Source organism: Zosterops lateralis (genome assembly GCF_965231275.1).
Source record: "Zosterops lateralis genome assembly, chromosome: 30".
Lineage (NCBI taxonomy): Eukaryota > Metazoa > Chordata > Aves > Passeriformes > Zosteropidae > Zosterops > Zosterops lateralis.
In genome coordinates this window covers 5,937,477-5,956,184 of record NC_139790.1, presented here as the reverse complement: position 1 = coordinate 5,956,184, position 18,708 = coordinate 5,937,477, and the positions used below count along the sequence as shown (strand labels likewise).

At 56.3% G+C, this 18,708-nt stretch overlaps 1 protein-coding gene across 4 annotated transcripts; it reads left to right on the top strand.

Annotated features, from left to right (window-relative positions):
• The first annotated feature begins 3,241 nt into the window (after nucleotides 1–3,241).
• Nucleotides 3,242–17,990, top strand: TCF7L1 (transcription factor 7 like 1). 4 transcript variants are annotated; one of them, XM_083880497.1, is made up of 12 exons: nucleotides 3,242–3,457; nucleotides 3,536–3,596; nucleotides 4,662–4,789; nucleotides 14,192–14,275; nucleotides 14,550–14,682; nucleotides 15,106–15,208; nucleotides 15,485–15,568; nucleotides 16,081–16,224; nucleotides 16,301–16,460; nucleotides 16,837–16,944; nucleotides 17,163–17,223; nucleotides 17,296–17,990. In XM_083880497.1, exons 1-12 carry the CDS (start codon nucleotides 3,257–3,259, stop codon nucleotides 17,754–17,756), a joined length of 1,728 nt encoding a protein of 575 aa, XP_083736623.1. In that variant the 5' UTR covers nucleotides 3,242–3,256; the 3' UTR covers nucleotides 17,757–17,990. The 4 variants fall into 4 exon arrangements, with proteins under 4 accessions (XP_083736623.1, XP_083736622.1, XP_083736621.1 ...); XM_083880496.1 differs by lacking the exon at nucleotides 14,192–14,275 and having other exon boundaries at nucleotides 3,256–3,457; XM_083880495.1 differs by having other exon boundaries at nucleotides 3,256–3,457; nucleotides 17,163–17,990.
• The last annotated feature ends 718 nt before the right edge of the window (nucleotides 17,991–18,708 follow it).

The window sequence follows — 18,708 nt, the reverse complement described above, 5'->3', positions numbered from 1 at the left end:
GCACCCCAAGGGCAGTTCTCAGGGACCCCCATCCCTAGCTGTTTCTGGAGGAACAGGTGGTTCTTGAGATTCTCTGCGCCAGTGCAGTCCCGACAGTGCCCACATCCCACACAGTCCTCCCCAGCTCCCGTACCCTCTAAACGCAGCCCTTGGGTGGAGAAAATCGGCGTTTCCGGGGACTTCCTTCGTTTCCCAACCTGAGTCGGGGGGCACATCAGGGATGTCTGCGAGTACCGAAGCAGTTAGGAGCCTGGAGCTTTTTTGGGTGTAAATGCGTCTCAATTTTAGCCCAAATCATCCAAAATCTGCGTCTCACCCCCCCGTGGCGATGGCTCTCCCGAACATGTGTTCTTGGGGGGCAGGCACAGGAGGTGACCTGAGGCGGAGGGACAGGTGCGGGGTAGGGACAGGAGGTGGGCCCTCGTGCGGCGGTGTTCCCAGAATGTGTTAACGGGACATTACCAGCTCATTGTTCCCCCAGCCCTCTCCCAACATCTGGCTGGCACCGCGCTGCCACCGCGTGGGGAAGGGTTGCTCGGGAGATTTCGGGGTGGCCCTCCATCGGGTCCCCTTTCTTTCCCGAGAGCTTTCCTCCACATTTGAGATCTCCTTAAAGTTGGGAGAGCAGCAAGGACGCGGAGATGTGGCGTTTCCCCCAAAACTCCGGCAGCGTCTCATCCCCACCCCTGCGGGCTCGGGAGCCACGGTGGGAGCAACTCACCCATGACCCACCACCTTCAAGCATGGGGCAAATAACGGGGCCCCGAGCTCTCCCTGCCCCGGGAGGGCAAGGTGGGATATAACGAGCCCCCCCATACCCCCAGTTTGTCCTCAGAGATAGTAATGGTTCCCGTGGTCTGTCAGGATTTATCTCCCTGGGGCTTCAGGCTTCAGTTGAGAAGGTAGAAGGGGGTGGGAATACCCTCGTGTCCCCAGTGTCCTGGGGAAAAATCCCAGGGAGTGGGATGGGGTAGGAGATGGTGAATAGAGTGAACATCCTGGGATGTTCAAGGATCCTGAGGCACCTAAAAATCCTGGAGTTGCTGTAGGTCCTAGGGTACCTGAGGGTCCCAGGTTGTCCAAGGGTTCTGGAATGGCTGAGAGTCCTGGAGTGTGCAAAGGTCCTGGGGTGTTCAAGGGTCCCAGAGTGGCCAAAGGTCATGGGGTGTGTGCTGGATCCTTGGGTACCTGAAGGTCCCAAGGTGTCCAGACTTCTTGGGGTGACCAAGGGTGAAGGAACAGTGGAAGGTCCTGGGGTGGTTGAGGGTCCCATGGTGGCTGAAGATCCTGGGGTGTCAGATGATCCCACTTTACACCTCTCATCTTCTCTATCCCATGGATCTCCCATCCATTCATCTGGTCATCACCCCCAGAACAACAGATTTCATCTCCTGGTAGATGAAACCCATTGAAGAGGTTCTCCTGTGTTTGTAGGACGTACAAAAATGTTGGGAAACACCCCAAAACTGCAGGGCTGCCAGTGCTTTTTTTATGATTTAGAAAGTCATATGAGTGCAAAGTTGGGGGGCACCTGGGGAGCGCTGGGTGGCATGGAATGTTCACCCTCCACATGTCCCCTGTTGGGAATCAGCAACCTCCTCACACCTTGAGGATTCGTCCCATGTTATTTATGGGAAATATGGGCAAAAATAATGCATAAGGTGATTATTTATATTTTTTAGCATCCTGGGACTCACACGGACTCCTGGACACATCCATACCCCTACTCCATGTACACCTAAACAAGGAGCTGTCTGGGAGGAAGGGGCAGATATGAGCTCTTCATTCAGCACGTGGCTGGAAATGTTAATTAAACACAGGGCAATAAAACATCTGGAGGGCTGGGAGCAGGGAAGGGCCAGCCGGCACAACCCCCCGCAGCTGCCTCCTGCTTTTCCTTGGGAATCTTGGGCAGGGGGGACTGGGGTCACCAGTGATTTCGATGGTACAAAAGCCTTTTCATTAAGTATTTCAGGAAAAGCAACTGAAGAACCTTTGTGGCGCAGAGCCAGGGGCTGCTGGGAGGTGGTGGCCCCAGGGGTTTGGAGACTGAAGACGGCTGGAGATTGGGGTTCACAGTCAGGCTGTGGGTGATGGAATGGGACAAAGACAATGTTTTGGAGATGCTGGATTAAGCCCCATTTGTGGTGCCACCCCATCAGTCCTGAAAGTGCCTGTCATGGGGGAATGAGTCCACCCTGCAAAAAAAAAAAAAAAAAGGGGGGGGGGGGGGGCGGGGGAAGGTTTTTTGGATTAATCTGTCCTGCAGGCCAGCTGGTCCCATCATGGCAGGACCCTGCTCCCAGTGTGAAGAGGGCTGAACATCTCTCTCTGAGCATTCCCTGGGGTAGGAGACAGGGGCACTGGGGTGGACTGAGATCACTTTGGAGTGGTGAAACACATGGGTGGGATGGGGACACCAAGGCAGGCCAGGGTCTCCCTGGTGAGGTGTGTGGTCTCCTCTGATACATGGAGGCACACAAATGGGATATGTGCACCCCGGCAGGACAGGAATGGTGGAGTGAGGGGCACCCTGGGTGGGATGGGGGCACTCAGGAAGGGTAGAGGCAACTGAATGGGATGGGAAACAGGGATGGGAGCACCCAGGTGGGAGGGGACACCCTAGGACGGATGAGAGGAGCAAGGGCATGATGGGGAGACTAGGACAGGGTGGGAGGCACGGACGGAATGGGGGGGACAATGAGTAAGCTGAGAACACTCAGATGTGTCAGAAGTGTCACCCCGCATGGAATGGGGGGACCACAGGTGGGATGGGAACACGTGGATGGGAGGTGACACCCTGCATAGGACGGGGCGACTCCAGCTGGGGCATCCTTCACAAGGTGAAGGAACTCTGGATGGGATGAGGGTGGCACGGACGGGATGGGGAGAGCCCGGAGAGGATGGGGGCCTCCCGAACTTGCAGGGAGCCTCGGACGCGGCGGGACTGACCGTCGCCCAGTGGGCGCCCTGTGGGCAGCGGGCCCGCTCAACCAGCGGGGCCGCTGCGTGGCCGATGGCGGAGCGGGTGCGGACCCGATGCGGGGCATGCACGAGGCCGGTGCGCAGTCGGCGGCGGGACCAGTGCGGAGCGGTGCGGGCCCGGCGGGGCGGTGCGAGCCCCTGCCCGGCCCCCGGTGTCGGTTTGCATCCCGGCTCCTCCCCGCCCCGCCGCCCCGCGCATTCCCGACCCTCCGGGCGGTGGCGGCGGCGGCGGCGGCGGCGGGGCCCGGTGGGGCCGGGGCGGGACCCCACGATGCCGCAGCTGGAACCGACGGGGGGAGACGACTTGGGGGCCCCCGATGAGCTCATCGCCTTCCAGGATGAGGGCGAGGAGCAGGACAAGGGCGCGGGGCGCGGCTCGGCCCACGGGGACCTGGACGAACTCAAGTCTTCGCTCGTCAGCGAGACCGAGAACCGGGGAGTCCCCGGCCCCGTAGTCGGCCCCGGCCCCGAGGTGAGGCGAGGGGCGGCGGGGAGCCGAGGGGAGGCGCCCCCCGCCCGGCCCCGCTCCGCTCACCGCCTCTCCCCGCAGGCGGAGCGGCCCCCGCCGCCCCGGGAAAGTTTCCAGAAGCCGCGGGACTCTCTCGCAGAAGGTACCGGACCCCCCCTCCCGGCGCCCCCCTGCTCCCTGCCACATTTCCCGGGACCAGCCGACACTTCCCAACTTCTTTGTTTCCGCCCCCGGCGGCGGACGGGACCCCTTGTGTGTCCTCCCCCGTCTCCCCTCCCGTGTCCTCCAGTTCTCCCCACGGTGTCCCGCCAAAGTCGTATCCTCAGCCCCCATGTGTATGTCCCCCCGTGTCCTATTCCCCTCGTATCCCACCCGCCGTGTTCCTCTCCCTGGTGTCCTCAGCGGCCACCCCACCCCCCCGCCTAATTCTCCTCTCCATGTCCTCACCCTCGTGTCCTCGCCCCCCTGTGTGTCCATCCGTGTCCCTCAGTTCAGCTCCCATGTTCCCCCCCCCCCCCGTGTCTGCCTTCCCTTCGTGTCCCCTCTCCCACTCCACCGGCCCCAGGTCCCGCCCCAGTAACCGGCCTCGGTCGCTTCCCTACGGATGGATCGGTGGCTCCCATGGCCCCACGGGGCAGCCGTGCTCAGGACACCCCCAGGGCTGGGGCCTTTCAGGGAGTGGCCGGCACCAGGACCCGCCACCCCTCGGGACACCCCCCATGCAGCCGAGATCACCCTCCTGCGGGGACCGCGCTCCCCAGCAGCAGGGACACTCCCCTGTGTCCAGATCCAAGGACACCCCCAGAGAGATCTATCCGGGCCCCTCCCCAGCAGGAATCCCCCAGCAGAACCAAGGATCCCGCTGAGGGTCTTGCGCACCCCCAGATGATCGTAGTCAGGTGCCCCCCCAAGTGGGAACCCCTAGAAAATCAAGGCCCGCCCCCAGGCGACATGGGCATCCCCAGAGGAACCCACCCACGCCCCGTAGGTGCGTACCACCCTCCACGAGAACCAAGGACTCTCACAAAATTACTGGGGCACCTTCCCACAAGTGGAGACCCCCAGAAGAACCAGGGACCTCCCCCAAGGGACTTGGGCATCCCCAGAGGGACTTCACGGGCCCTCCATGCACTCAGCCTTGCCTCTCTCCGTGGGTGCAACCCCCACCGCTCCTCCTCCTGACCCCCCTACTTCCTTCTCTCCCCAGTGGTCAGACGACAAGATGGGAGTTTTTTTAAGGGCCCCCCCTATCCCGGCTACCCCTTCCTGATGCTCCCTGAGCTGGGCAGCCCCTACCTCGCCAATGGAGCCCTCTCTCCCGGCGGAGCCCGCACCGTAAGTGTTCCCCCCGGACCCTCCCTAACTCCCCAGCCTTTCCTCACCTTTTGCGTGTGCTCAGACCCCCCTAAGCCTCGCAGCCCGTCCTGCAGGAAAGCGACCACCTGATGCTAAAGAAACACCCCAAGAAATGTGATTTATTTCTTTTCATTATTGGTTCACTTTGCCCCTTGGGGAGGGGCGGCGGGGGGCTTCTTCTCCACTCCGGGGGACCCGCCCCGAAACCTGACCCTGAGCTGCCGCTTTTCTCATTTAAAAGGGTTTTAAAGCCGTTAATGGGCCAACATTGCCCGCTGAGGGAGAAGTGATTAAGCAAATTGAGCGAGAACGTGGGGCGGGGGGAGGGGGCATGACCCCCTCCCCTCAGCAGATTCCCTCGACCCCCAAACCATCCCACTCAACTTCTTGGGCAGCATCGTAAAGTAATTTCAGGGTTATAAAGGTATTTTAGGAACATGAGGTGTTCCCTACGTAGCCCTACAGGGCTATCCTGGGAAGAATTCTAAGCCCCCCCACCCGAGGAAGGAAGAAATTGTCAGGCCTCAGGTGGGTCCTGAGGGGAAGGGATGCTGACCGGGGCAGTCGGAGCACCGCACCTCACTCCTGATTGTCCAGATGTATTTCTCACTCCAGTGATACTTTTCCACATATTATTTCTCCGGATCCATAGGGAACTCTGTTCCTATATGAAATGTATATGGGATAACAATATTGTGGCATATATAATGGTTTGAAATCCCATAATCTGTCTGGTTCGTGTGGACAGTTTTCCATATTTTCAGGTTTTTCTACTTTTGCTTTCCTGGAAGCATCTGGTTGGAGTGGCCGTGAAGTGCAAATCCCGGTATGGGGAGGGCAGATAAGCTAATTATCCCGGTGTTTTGCCGGAGGCTGGATAAAGGTTGTATTCCAGATTTTTTGTATTCCAATCACTCTTGGGATTATGAGGTTTTGGGGACCTAGCAGGACTGACCACGATGACAAACACTGCCAAGGAATCCGGGATAATGAGAAGGGATTGGGGTTGGGATCCGTCACAAGCGGCCACTAATGATGATTTAATGAATCCCAGAAAGAGGATTCATTAAGGGGCTGGAGCGAATGTCACCTCCTGGATGTTTCAGAGAGATGACTGGGGTTGGAAAAGCATGGATTTGGGCTGAATTTCGATGGACTGGGGCCTTTGCATGGAGCCAAGTTAGCGAGGGGTTTGTGGAGGGGTAACTGGGGATACTTGGGATGGGTTGGGCAAATTTTGTGATGCTGCTGGGTGAGGTCCCATTGGGATCCCATGGCCACTCATGCACAGAGAGCAGCTGAGCTCTGTGCCCATCACCAAGCCCCCTTCCATGAGCTCCCATGGCATGGCAGTACAGGGATTCCCCAGATCCCAGGATGTCATCATGCCTAGTGGAACTGGATGGGCACAGTGTCCCTGATCCCATATTGGATCCATCTGGGCACAGCATCTCTGATCCTGTACCAGATCCAGTAAGGCTCAACATCTTTCTGTTAAATCTGTAACAGAAAATGGCAAGACAGAGCATCCTTCATCCTGGTCTGGATCCAGCCAGGCACAGCATCTTTGATCCTGTACTGGATCCATTTGGGTGCAGCATCCTCTATCCCAGACCAGATGCTGCTGGGCACAACATACTTGATCTTGTATTGGATCCAGCCAGGCTCAGTGTCATTGATCCTGTTCCTGATACATCCTGGCACAGCATCCCTGATCCCATATTGAATCCATCTGGGATCAGCATCCTGGATCTGGTACTAGATCCATTCAGGCTCAGTCTCTTCAATCCCATACCACAACCATCTAGGAACAGAATCCTTGATCCTGTACCAGATTGATCTGGACACAGCATCCCTGATCCCCTACCGGATACATCCAGGCACAGCCTTCCCAATCCTCTGCTGGAAGCAGCTTCCCAGTCCCTTCTGGATCCAGCTGGGTGCAGCATCCCCACATGCAGCATCTCCTGAAGGCACTGAGCTCGCCAAACCCGCCACCCACCCTCATCCTGAGAGGCTCTGGATGAGCCTGGACATGTGGAACACCAGGGTGGCAGGAGGAACAGGCTGCCTTGGGAACCATCTTTTTCTTGTTTCCTTCTTTTTTTTTTTTGCCCCAGCATTGGAGGAAATAAGCTGATCTGCAGGATCTAGCCATCCCGGTGGCCACAGCATCCAGCCTCATATTTCACAGCCAGGTGCTGTGGGTTGAACCGCATGGAGAAAAAAGATTTTGGGAGACAACCCAAACCCCAAATAATGTCCATGGCCGGGAGATGCTCTGAGGAGGTGGCCAGGACAGTGGTGGATCCTGGAGATGGATGAGTCTGCGAATGCCAGGGCTGACCTGGCCAAACAACTGGAGGACTTTTTTTGTAATACCAGGCAGGAAAGCACTCCAGAATCTTTAGAAATCTGGGATGTCTATGGAAATCCAGGAAATATTTAGGAATCTGGTTACACAGTGCCTTCCCATGCTCCAAACCAGGAGAAATACCATTCCTATGCCAATCGACCAAGCAGCAATGGATGGATACTCCTGCTCATCAATCCGTGTGAATTCACTTTGTTCCTGGGTTATTTCCAAACAGGATCCTGGAATTTGGGAAGTGTCCACAGTCCCCAGTATCACTTTCCTGGCAATTTCTGTCCAGGGAGTATTTTTGGGGCTCTGCTCTGATGGTGAAAGAATTTGTTGGAAACTAACGATGGCATTGCTGTTTGGAGCAGCTTTTTAGCCTTGTTTTCCTCATGGGGAATCAGGATCTGTGGGATCTGTGAGGCTGTGTTTGGCTCCTTGGGACATTCCCAACAACACAAAGATCTCCAAGGTGAGATGAAAAGGAAATGCTCTGGACATGCATGAGCTGGATGGATGCAAATCCCTATTGCCGTGATGCCAGATACATTCCATCAGGATCGTGTGGAGTTGATGGATTTTGTCCCAAACCCAGAATGAGATGGATCCGTACTGGGGTAAAATCTCATCCCAGCATCTTTCTCCTGCTTGGGAAGTGGATGGGAACCAGGCACGGCACTGCTGGAGCAGTGAAGCCAAGACCATGCACAGGATTGGCATTATTCCCAAAAAAAACCAGTTTAACCCCAGGAATTTGAGCCTGCAGGCAAGGATTTAAATAAATCCAAACCTTCCTCAGGCATGGAATTCCATCCAAACAGCTCTCCCGATGCCATGCCAGCGTAATTAATGCACCTCGATGTAATTAATGCACCTCGCACCTCGGCAGGCTGCGATCCCAAAATAATTGAGGGAAAAATCCATAACCTGGGCTTATTCCGGCATTTCTTTGTGCCACTCCTGTGATGAATTCCCGAAGATACAGAGCTGTATCTGTCTCCTAAAGAAAATAGATCCTTAACTGCGCTGCTGCCAAGGAAAATGATTAAAATACGTATTTTTGGCAGGAAAAAGGGTTGCTCCAAAAACCGGGTGGGTCTTGCTGGCGCTTCTGGCAGAACGTGGAGGGTTTTGGCATTAGGATGCGGATGGAGGTGTTGGAATGGAGGAATTTTTCCAGCGTGGGGGCTCACTCGATGCTCAGCATCCTCAGACCATGGCAGTTCCTTCTTCCTCCTGCACTAATTTGGGGTTCTCTGGTTTAGTTCGGGTTTGTCCCCCATCAGTGTCGCCTTCCTTCCCCACTTGGAAAATGTTAAGGAAAAATCCTATTTTTTCACACTTTTTGGTTTGTCCTTGTTGCTCTGTGCAGCTGCTGGGTTGATCTAGTCCTTCCCGGCTCTGAGGCCTCCCCGTGCCTCAGTTTCCCTACTCCCAGACTCCCGCCTGCTCTGTAGAGCTGCCGCACACAATAGCCCCTTTATCCGCACTCCTTAATTATGCTCTTCGGCTAATTACTCTGCGGGCGGAGTTTGTAGACCTACAGGAGGTTTTCACTCCCCCCCACCCCCCAAATCTCCCTCCTCCCTCCTTTTCTAACACGATTCCCAAATTAAAGCAATGAAGTAAGTGCTCGGGGCGCCTCTGCTCAGCCCTGGGATTGTTCCGGAACTGAGGCGCATTCATCATCCTTCTGGAATTCCCAGCAGCTGCTTTTCATTAGTTTTCCTTCCTTGAAGTCACTGGCGGGAGCTTGGGAGGGCAGAGGAACCCGGGGGGAAGTGCCCGGTGCATCCTGGATGGAGGAAGAGGAGGGATAAGGGAAGAAGGGGTCGGGACCGGGATTGTATGTTGTGTTCTGTCTCTCGGAATTCGGGGGGAAAGGGGGTAGAGTGTGGGAAGGTTGTCCAAGGAGGAGGGGGAGAGGAAAGGAGTGATGTGCCCCTTCCCGGTTTGCCTCTCTTTCTGGTGTTTTTCTGGCAACGATTTCACCCTGGGAATCCTGGAGCCTTTGGGATCCTGGAGCTCTGGGGACACTGCTCAGGCTCTGGCAGAGGGCAGGGGAGGTGGCAGGATGAGGAGCTGGCTATGCTGAGTGCTGCAGCCTCAACTCAAGGATGCTCTGAGGAGGCTCCAGAGCAGCAGGATTGTTGGTGCTGGGGAAGGCTGAGCCTGCTGCTCCCGCTGGGATCCCCTGTGCGGATGCAGAGAGATGAATGGATCCATTGAGGCCAGGGCTGGGAGCTGCAGACAAAAGCTTGGGTCAGCAGCAGGATTCAGGGCCACTGGGTTTGGGGACAGGGAGGAGGGGGCAGGGAGTGGGGACCCAGTGAGTCCTGAGCCTGTCCTACCCTATGGGCCAGTGTGTGCTGGGGGCATTCAAATGTGAAGGGTACTTGGGGCACCCATGGGTGAGGGAAGCTTGGGATGCTCAGGGCACACACGTGTTGGACATCCTGGTATCCAAGGCTGCTCCGGGGTGAGGCTCTGAAACAACTGGTTTCCTGGCAGTGCTTCAGCCTCATCCTGCTGCCTCCCATCCCTCCCATCCTGCCTTCTCTCTCTTGCCTTCCTTTGCAGATCTGGGACCGAGTTCTTCAGCAGACACACTGGTGTCCCCAGAGTGGGGACATGGGATCTGTGGGTAGAGATGAAGTCACACAAGTGTCACGACTCCAAGCTCATCCCAAATGGAGGGGTTTTTTACTTATTTTTCATCTCCCAGCCACTTTTTCCACCTTCCCATCCCAGCCTCATTGGCATTTCCCATCTGGTATCTGTGGCTGTGTAATGGGAATGGACAAACATCTGTTGTTAAGGTGTCACAAACCCTCATTCCCCAAAATCCTTGTCCCCACCTAGGACACCCTTTGCCTGGCCACTGTCACCCAAAAAATGCCAATACAGGACATGGTGACATCTCCTGAATCACCCTCATATCACCCTTTAGAAACCCTAAACCCTGATGGGAAAAAAAACCTCTTATCAGGAATTTTTGGGGATCTCCCTGGGATGTGGGGATGCAGGAGACCCTCCCAAAAGTCTCCTGGTTGGAATTTGTCATCCTGGTGTTCATGGGCAACATCTGGAGGAGATTATTTGGCTGGGAAGCAGATGGATGGCAGGGGTCAGGGAGAGATTTATGTCTCGTTCCCTGGGCTGTAAATTCAGCTGTAACTGGGATTTCTCCCGTTCCAGTTATCCCAGGGAAGCAGAATGCAGCAGCTGTGGTGGGAGGTTGTGGGATGAGTGATTGGCTTTATGGGGCCAGGATCCTTCTGGGTTTTCTCCCTGATTTTTGGCATTGGGATGATTTGGTGCGAAGGACATCCCATCCTGACTCAAGAGGATGAGAGGCCAGGTCCCTACTTTCCCCTGTCATTTCCCCCCCTCCCCCCACCCCTTTTTTTCCCGAGTTTGGGGCTTCCCCCAATCCCTGTTGGCACGATCCCCATCTGCCACATCCCTGGGTGCAGCCTCAGACCCTTCTGCCAGGGCAGTTTTGGGGTTTTTTTTCCACCTTCTTATGCCCAAAGTTTAAGGAACTGGATGATGCACTGAGCCCAGAACCCCTATTTCTCTCAAAAATCCCATCTCCCTGTCACTCCTGGAGCCAAATTTGGGTGGTTTTTTTTCCCAAACAAGCCAGTGTCACTGCTCAAAACTGGATCTTGGGATGCTATGAGGCTGTAGTGGCCACACCTGGACAAAGATTTTGGGGGCCTCCATTAAACATCCTACTACCCCCCATTTTATGCCCTAATGCTTGGCCTGTCCTGTCTCACCTGGCATGATTTTGGGATGAATTTTGGGGGAAAAGGGCTAGAGCAGAGACGGGAAGGGGAAGGGCTGTGGGCTATCCTGCAGCTGTGTTAAAAGGCTGGGAATCTGGGGGTCTTTGGAGGCGCTCAGGGGACTTTGCAAAGCCCTTGGAATTTGGGCTGGAAAAGAGATTGTCATGAGGATGGGCAACTGGGGGTCACGATTCCCCACCTCCTGTCCTGGGACAAAAGGATAGATGTTTAAATGCATGGATGCCTGTGGAAATCTTCCAGGTGCCTTCCAGCTCATCTGGGGGGTTTTGGAGATGGGGATGATGCTGGGATCACCTGGATCCTCTCCATGGTGGTTCCTGAAGGATTATCTCTAGGCTGGAGCCTCTGCAGGCAAAGGGAAAAGCCAGGAGAGAGGCTCCTGCCCCACAGCCTGTGGCAAAATGGTCCCAAACAGACCTTTTCTCTCCCTCTTGGTACTCAGGCCACTGAGTACCAAGCCTGAGGCAGCAGAGAGGAGCCCGTGCTGGGACAGGGAGCATCAGGATAAGTAATGGAATGTGCAGCACTGGGATGAGTTGCAGAGCCTGGAAAATGGAGCAGTGGGAAGGGCAGTGCTGGGATGGGTGATCCTGGGACACCTGGATATGCCGCATCCAGCCTGGAATACCCATTTCCCTCAAAAATCACATCTCACCTGCATGGCAGTGCTGCAACACACAGTGCTGGGACCAGGACACCAGGACAGGAGGTGCTGGGACACACAATTGAGTGATGGAATCCTGAGACACACAACACCGTGACAAACCATGCTGGGACAAGTGACATCGGGACATGGAATGCCAGGATGTGCAATCCTGGGACATATGATAGTGGGACACTATCGCCAGGATGTGACACACTAGGATGTGCAGTCCTGGGACACACAGCAGCCACCCAGACATGCCACACCAGGATCCATGACGTTGGCACATGCCATGCCAGTACACGCAAGCCCCACCTAGTCCCAGGCAGGGCTTTTCCAGCAGTGCTTTTCCCCCTTCCTGAGGAGAAAAAGGTCACAACTAGATTGATCCCTGTGCAGAAGAAGAGCAGAAATCCTCTCATGAATGCCCTTAATTGGACATTAGAGGATCCCCTGCCTCCTTTTCCTCCGGGGTCTGGGGGCTCCCAGAGGGATGGGCTCCAGCAGGGAAGGGGTTATCCCTAGTTTTAATTGGCTGGTAAGGAGGACCCAGGACTGGCTCTAATCTCTCTGGAATGTGACTAATTTTCAACTGTTCTCCTCTCCTCTTTTTTTTTTTTTTTTTTTTTTTTTTTTTTTTTTTTTTTTGCTACTGTTTCACAGCTCAGATCCACACGTGGGGGGATATTGGGGGCTGTGTCCCAGCTGGAGTAAAGGGATGGGGAGGAAAAAGAGTGGAGGGGATGTCATTTTTCCACATCACCACTGAACCATTCACCAGCTCTCCCTGCTTTGTATATTTTGAAAGAGTTCCCCCCTCTTCCTCTCCCTCCCTTCCCCTTTCCCTTCCTCAGGCTCCCGAAATGGCCTCAAAATGAGAATCAGCCTTTTATCCCCCAAACCTTCCCCCACTGCCGTCCCCCCTGCACCACCTCCCTGCCTGCCTCTGTCCCTTTCCGCCTTCTCCACTTACAGAGCAGCCCAGAAAGCCCCTTTGTGACGGGGACCGGGCGGGGGCTGGGGGGGCCAGGGAGCCCCATGGGATGTGAGGGGGTATCTCCTGGCCCTGTCCTGGACACTGTTGCAGGGAGAGACAATGGGTGAGCACTGAGGGTCTCATACAGTGCTCAGAATGTGAGGTCTTGACTAGAGACAGGTGGGGGGTCCCCAGTGCCACCCCAGCATTACTGCAAGCATGGCTGTGGAGCTTTTGAGGTATTTTGGCTGCCCTGGCACTGTGGATCACCTAGTTTTGGAGGGTGCATCAAAGCTGCCACTTCAGGACCAGCTCCATCCCAGGGAGTGCTGGGTTACAGTGAGCCCACGGGTGACAGTGAACCTGGGGGGAGAGTGAGCCGCCAGATCATGGCCAGCCCACAGAAGACAGGGAACCCATGGGTGATGTGAGGCCTGCAGGTCAGGGTGAGCCTGGGTTCATGGGGCCCTGCATTCCAGGCGTGCTCTGGGTGTGTGGTGTCCCAGGTCCCGGCTCCTGCAAGCAACTGCCAGGCAGGGGATGGATCCGGTCGTGGGACCCATGGGATTATCCTGGCAGTGCCAGAAGTCTCCCCACAGAGGCACTGGGAGCAGGGTGCTGTAGCACTCCGTGCCAGGATGGGGATGAGAAGTGGCCCCATGGCACCTGGGTACCAGAAATGCACATGGAGATACTGGAGGTGGAGGGGGGATACTGGAGGTACAGGCAGGGATGCAGGGCTGGCGCTGGATGGGATGGGGGGTGCAGGAGGGACGTGCTGGAAGACAGGGGACAGCCAGAGGTGCTGCAGGGGGCAAACAGGACACTTTGGGGGTGATAGGAGGCTGTGTGAGGGGAGAGGAAACCCCCAGCCCTGGAAGAGTTAACGCTCCCCCAAACTCCTCCTGAGTTTTCCTTCTGGCTGCCTCAGCTGAGGAAGGTCTGTATTTTGGGAAATTCCTGCAGGCAGCTGCTCCAGCCACATTCCCACATTCTTGAGGTCTGGGATCTCCAGGGACCCTCCCTCCCTCCTGCTGTCTTCGGGAAATGCCTCTGTCCCCCCAAACAGTGCACAAAGTGCCTTTCCTTGGGGGTGCCAAGGAGACGCCCTAGTGTCACAGCAAGATGTTAACCCAGAAAGGGAGAAAAACCCCCAAAACTTCTTCGCCACCAGCCCATGAGTTTTAGGGTGTCCTTGGCTGGCTATGCAGGCGAGGCCAGGGAATATTTTGGAATCAGAGGGTCATTTCAGAACTAGGGAATATTTTGAGATTGGGAGGAAGTTTAGGGGCTGGGAATCTTTTGGGGTAGGTTTTTTTTGGAGGGCTGTAGGAATATTTTGGCACTGAGTGGGATGTTTCAGGGTTGGGAGTGTTTTGGGGTGCTTTGGGGCTGAGGGGTGTTTTGGGATTAGGGGGTGCTTTAGGTCTGGGGGTGTTTGGGGTCAGACTGTGTTTGAGATCAGGGATAGGGTGATTTGGGGCTGGGGGAATGTTTCAGGACTGGTGCAGTGTATTGGGGCAGGGGTTTTTTGGGGGCCAAGTGTGTCCAAGGTTCTTGGAGGGCATTGTCCCATCCCTCCCCACAGTATCTGCAGATGAAGTGGCCACTGCTGGATGTGCCGGCCGGGGCCACACTGAAGGACAACCGCTCTCCCTCACCTGCCCACCTGGTAAGAGCAGCCCCTACTGGTGGGATGGTGGGTTCCCAGCACCCCCGTGATCCTGTAGTCAGGGAATTTCGGAGTGGTTTGGGCTGGAAGGACTCTTAAAGACCAAAGTGTCACAATTCTGCCCTGGGCAGGGACACTTTCCACTGAACCAGGTTGCTCCAAGCTGCCTGGAACGGTTCCAGGGATGGGGCACCTGTGGTGATGCTGCCCTGCTGCCCATGGGGGTGTTTCTGGAGGGTGGCTGCAGGTCCTCTGCCACACACTCTCCCCACAGTCCAACAAGGTCCCGGTGGTGCAGCACGCCCATCACGTACACCCGCTGACACCGCTCATCACCTACAGCAATGACCCCTTCCCACCAGGATCGCCACCTGGTCACCTCTCTCCAGAGATCGACCCCAAGACAGGTGAGCAGAGGCTGGGGGACACGTTTGGGGGAGCAGAGGGAATGTGATGGTGTGGGGAATGTGCTGGGAATGGGGGGCTCTCCATTGAATGCTGCCCCTGCCTCCCAGGTGGTTTCAACCCAGTCTCTGGAAGGGGGCTGGGGATGCAGCCAGGGACCAGGGGATTCCTTGCCCAGAGACAGGTTTGGTTGGGGTGTGAGGATCCCCCCAGGGCTCCGCCGTGGCTGTTTCAGCTCTTCCCAGACTGGGATGATGGGTGCTGAGGGGAGGGGAGATGGGGTTCTCAAAGAGAGGATGCTGGAAGGAAATGGGATGCTCAAAGGGAGGTGGGGTGCTCAAAGGAAGGGTGCTGGAGGGCATGGGGGGCTCTGAGGTTGCCGTGCTCCTGTTCTGACCTCCTTCTGCTCTCTCTTCCCCTCATAGGGATCTCACGGCCACCGCACCCCCCTGAGCTGTCCCCCTATTACCCGCTGTCACCTGGAGCCATGGGGCAGCTCCCACACCCACTGGGCTGGCTTGTGCCACAGTAAGGATGGACTGAGCCTGGCATAGAGTCCCTGAGAATCCTGGGAGCCCTGCTTCTGACTGAGACCTCCTCCTGCTCCTCCTCCTTCCACTTATCCACTTTTCCTGCAAACTCAGCAGGATGCTGCAGGCTCCTGTGGGGGGTGGGAAGGGAGGGACTCCCTACTGCTGGAAAATCTGGGAATCTTGCAGATGGAAATCAGATGAAGAGCAGTCCAAGGGTGCCCATTAACTGGAAAGGGATTTTTTTTTTTCCCTGAAACTCGTGTTTTTGTAGGCAAGGACAGCCCATGTACTCCATTCCTGCTGGTGGTTTCCGGCACCCATATCCTGCCCTTGCCATGAATGCCTCCATGTCCAGGTGGGTCATGGCAGGGGGAGGGACCCTCAGGGGCACCCTGGAGCTGGCACTGGGTTTTGGGACACTTCACTGCACACAAAGCACGGGCACAGACCACCAGGAGATCAGGATGGTCTCAGCTGAAAACGCCCCCAGAGGATATGCCTGGTCCCCACGGGTGGAGGAATGGGACATCCCATGGGCTCAGGGCATTGCTTGGGCTGGATCAATGTCACCATCTCAAAGCTAGGGTGGGATTTGGAGTTTTTTGGGTGGACTTAAGGTCTCCAGCATGGCTTTGGGGAGTGCAGCGTGGATTTGGGGTTTGCAGAGTGGATTTGGGGTTTTTAGGGTAGACTGGGGTTCTAGCATTGTTTTAGGATTTCAGTGTGCATTTGGGGCTCCAGCATGTTCTCAGGGTTTCCAGCTCAACTGTGTTGAGGCAGGTGGTCTCTCAACCCAGGAGGTTCTCAGAGGGTCTCTGGCTGCCTGTGGGGAGGTGACCACCCCCCCTGTCCTCTCCCTTACTGCAGTTTGATGTCCAGCCGCTTCTCCCCACACATGGTCCCACCACCCACACATGGGCTGCACCCCTCGGGCATTCCACACCCCACCATCGTCTCACCCATCGTCAAGCAGGAGCCCTCCCAGCCCAGCACCAGCCCTGGAGGCAGTTCGTAAGTGGGGACTGGGCTGGCCATGGGGACAGGGGCTTGTCCTGGAGGTCCTGACCTCCTGTCCCACTCCTTCCAGGAAATCCCCTGTAGCAGTAAAGAAGGAGGAGGAGAAGAAACCCCACATCAAGAAGCCTCTCAATGCCTTCATGCTGTACATGAAGGAGATGAGGGCCAAGGTGGTGGCCGAGTGCACGCTGAAGGAGAGCGCTGCCATCAACCAGATCCTGGGCCGGCGGGTACAGTGGGGATCCCCCCATCAGGGACCCTTCAGACCCCCTGACTTCACTTCTCCTCATGGATTGGACACCAGGCCTGGGGCACTGCCAGCCCAGGAAGTCCCAGAGAGGTGGTGGTGACCTAGGTGGCACTAGGATGGAGAGGGATGGAGCTCTGCAGCCAAGGGCAGCAGGTCCTCAGGGTCAGCAGTGTGGATTTGGAGATTCCAGCCAGCTTTGGGGTGGCTTTAAGTCTCCAACATAGCTCTGGGCATCCTAGCATGTATTCAGTGGTTTTGGTGTGCATTTGGGTCTCTAGCCTGGCTCAGGGTCTCCAGTGTGGATTTGGGGGTTCCCAGCATGGCTTTGGGATCTCCAGCATGCTCTCCCCCCGCAGTGGCACTCACTGTCACGGGAGGAACAGGCCAAGTACTACGAGCTGGCGCGGAAGGAGCGGCAGCTGCACTCGCAGCTCTACCCAACCTGGTCGGCGCGGGACAACTATGTACGTGTGGCCCCTGGCCCCCTCCAGCCCCTTCCCACGGTCTGGCTGGTGGGAGGGGGCTGGCTGTGTTCAAGAGTCAGTGTTTGGGAGGCTCGTGGCAGTGGGTGACTGTGCCAAGTCCCTGCAGATGCTCTGGAGCACTGCCAGCCCTGTTTCCCACCATAGCATCCCCCATGGTGGCCAAAAGCCACGGAAGGACCTAAAATCATCTTTTCCAGGGCAAGAAAAAGAAGCGAAAGCGTGAGAAGCTGGCACAGCAGCAAAGTCACGATACGGACAGTGAGTACCCCACTCACCCTCTGCCTCCCCCTGTGCTGGGCTCTGGCCCTCACACTGTGCCTGTCTTTCCAGGCTCTCTGCCCTCTAAGAGCAAGAAGCCATGCGTGCCATACCTGCCAGCTGAGAAGCCATGCGCCAGCCCGGCCTCATCCCACGGCAGCATGCTGGACTCACCCGCCACGCCGTCAGCAGCACTGGCCTCACCAGCTGCGCCAGCTGCCACCCACTCCGAACAGGCCCAGCCACTTTCACTCACCACCAAGCCGGAGGCCAAGGCTCAGCTCGCTGTGCATTCCACCACCCTCACCAGCAAAGCCTCTTCCTCCTCCTCCTCTTCCTCCTCCTCCTCTTCCTCCTCCTTCTCTTCTTCTTCCTCCAGCCTTGGCAGCCCGCCCTTGCTCCTCTCCAGACCCATCCCCTTTGCTTCGGTGACCCCCACGGCTCTCCTGTCCTCCCCCGCCAGCTCCATCCCTGCTGCCCTGGCTGTGCTGCAGACGCAGCCCCTCTCCCTGGTCACCAAACCTGCTGACTAATGGAAAAACCTCGTTCCCCCTCTGCCCCCCCATCCCTTTCCCGCTGTACATTGCAGAAGCCACAATCAAGATTCAAACACAGCTAAAACCATTATTGGTCAATATTTGACCTTTTCTGAACTCTTTGGAAGCAGACTCTGGAGGAAGGGGCTTTCTGCTCAGAGCTTCTGCCAGCAGTCAACCTAAAGACTGTTTTTATTAAAAAAAAGGAAAAAAAAAAGAAAAAAAATTAAATAGACCTTCTACAAGCTGCCGACGATAGGAATCTCTTTGGGATGAACTGAGTGCCCATTGCTGCCATGGGACACAGGGATGAAACCTGCATAGTGATGCCAGGATCAAACACGGCAGGTGTTGACTGGAACTGGCACTCCATCCCAGATCCAGAAGCAGGAATGCCTCCAGCTCCTCCCAAATCCTCCCATCCCCAGCTCTGTCCTGGCAAGGAGCTGGATCCTGCCCCGGGGATGCTGCTTCATCGGTGCTGCTCCTGCTTGCAGTCATGCCGAGGTGGGCAGGATCTGGGGCTGAGCCCTGGGAGGGGTTTCGTTTTGATCACCTCAAAATCCTGTTATTTTTCACAAAAGGAAATAAAACTACAGCTGCAATGCACTGTGTGAGTGGTCTGTGTGGGAAGCGCTCGCTACTTATCCATTGCCACCTTCCTGGGAAATACCTCTAGACGGAACTCCAATCCTGCTCTTGAAGTCCAGCATCCCCTGAACACCTCTGTCGATGGGCACAGGGAGATTTTGGGGTGTCCATCAACAGTGTACAGTTTGCTGGAGTTATCCAGGCATCAGCACGTGGAGGGTTGGGTGAACCACTGCCTGTGAAGCCAGGGAGTGGGAGTTACTGGTGTGTACTGGGTGCTCTGTGCTTGCTTCTTCCAAACCAGGAATGAAAAGATCAGGATGAAAAAGGACCAACAAAAAACCAACCCCCAATGGAT

What these genes read in the sequence shown, in the direction of transcription:
- TCF7L1 (XM_083880494.1), top strand. Translation starts at nt 3,257, where the DNA reads ATGCCGCAGCTGGAACCGACGGGGGGAGACGACTTGGGGGCCCCCGAT. An exon ending in AGAGATCGACCCCAAGACAG is followed by an intron (nt 14,683 to 15,105) that starts GTGAGCAGAGGC and finishes TTCCCCTCATAG; the next exon opens with GGATCTCACGGCCACCGCAC. An exon ending in ACCAGCCCTGGAGGCAGTTC is followed by an intron (nt 16,225 to 16,300) that starts GTAAGTGGGGAC and finishes CACTCCTTCCAG; the next exon opens with GAAATCCCCTGTAGCAGTAA.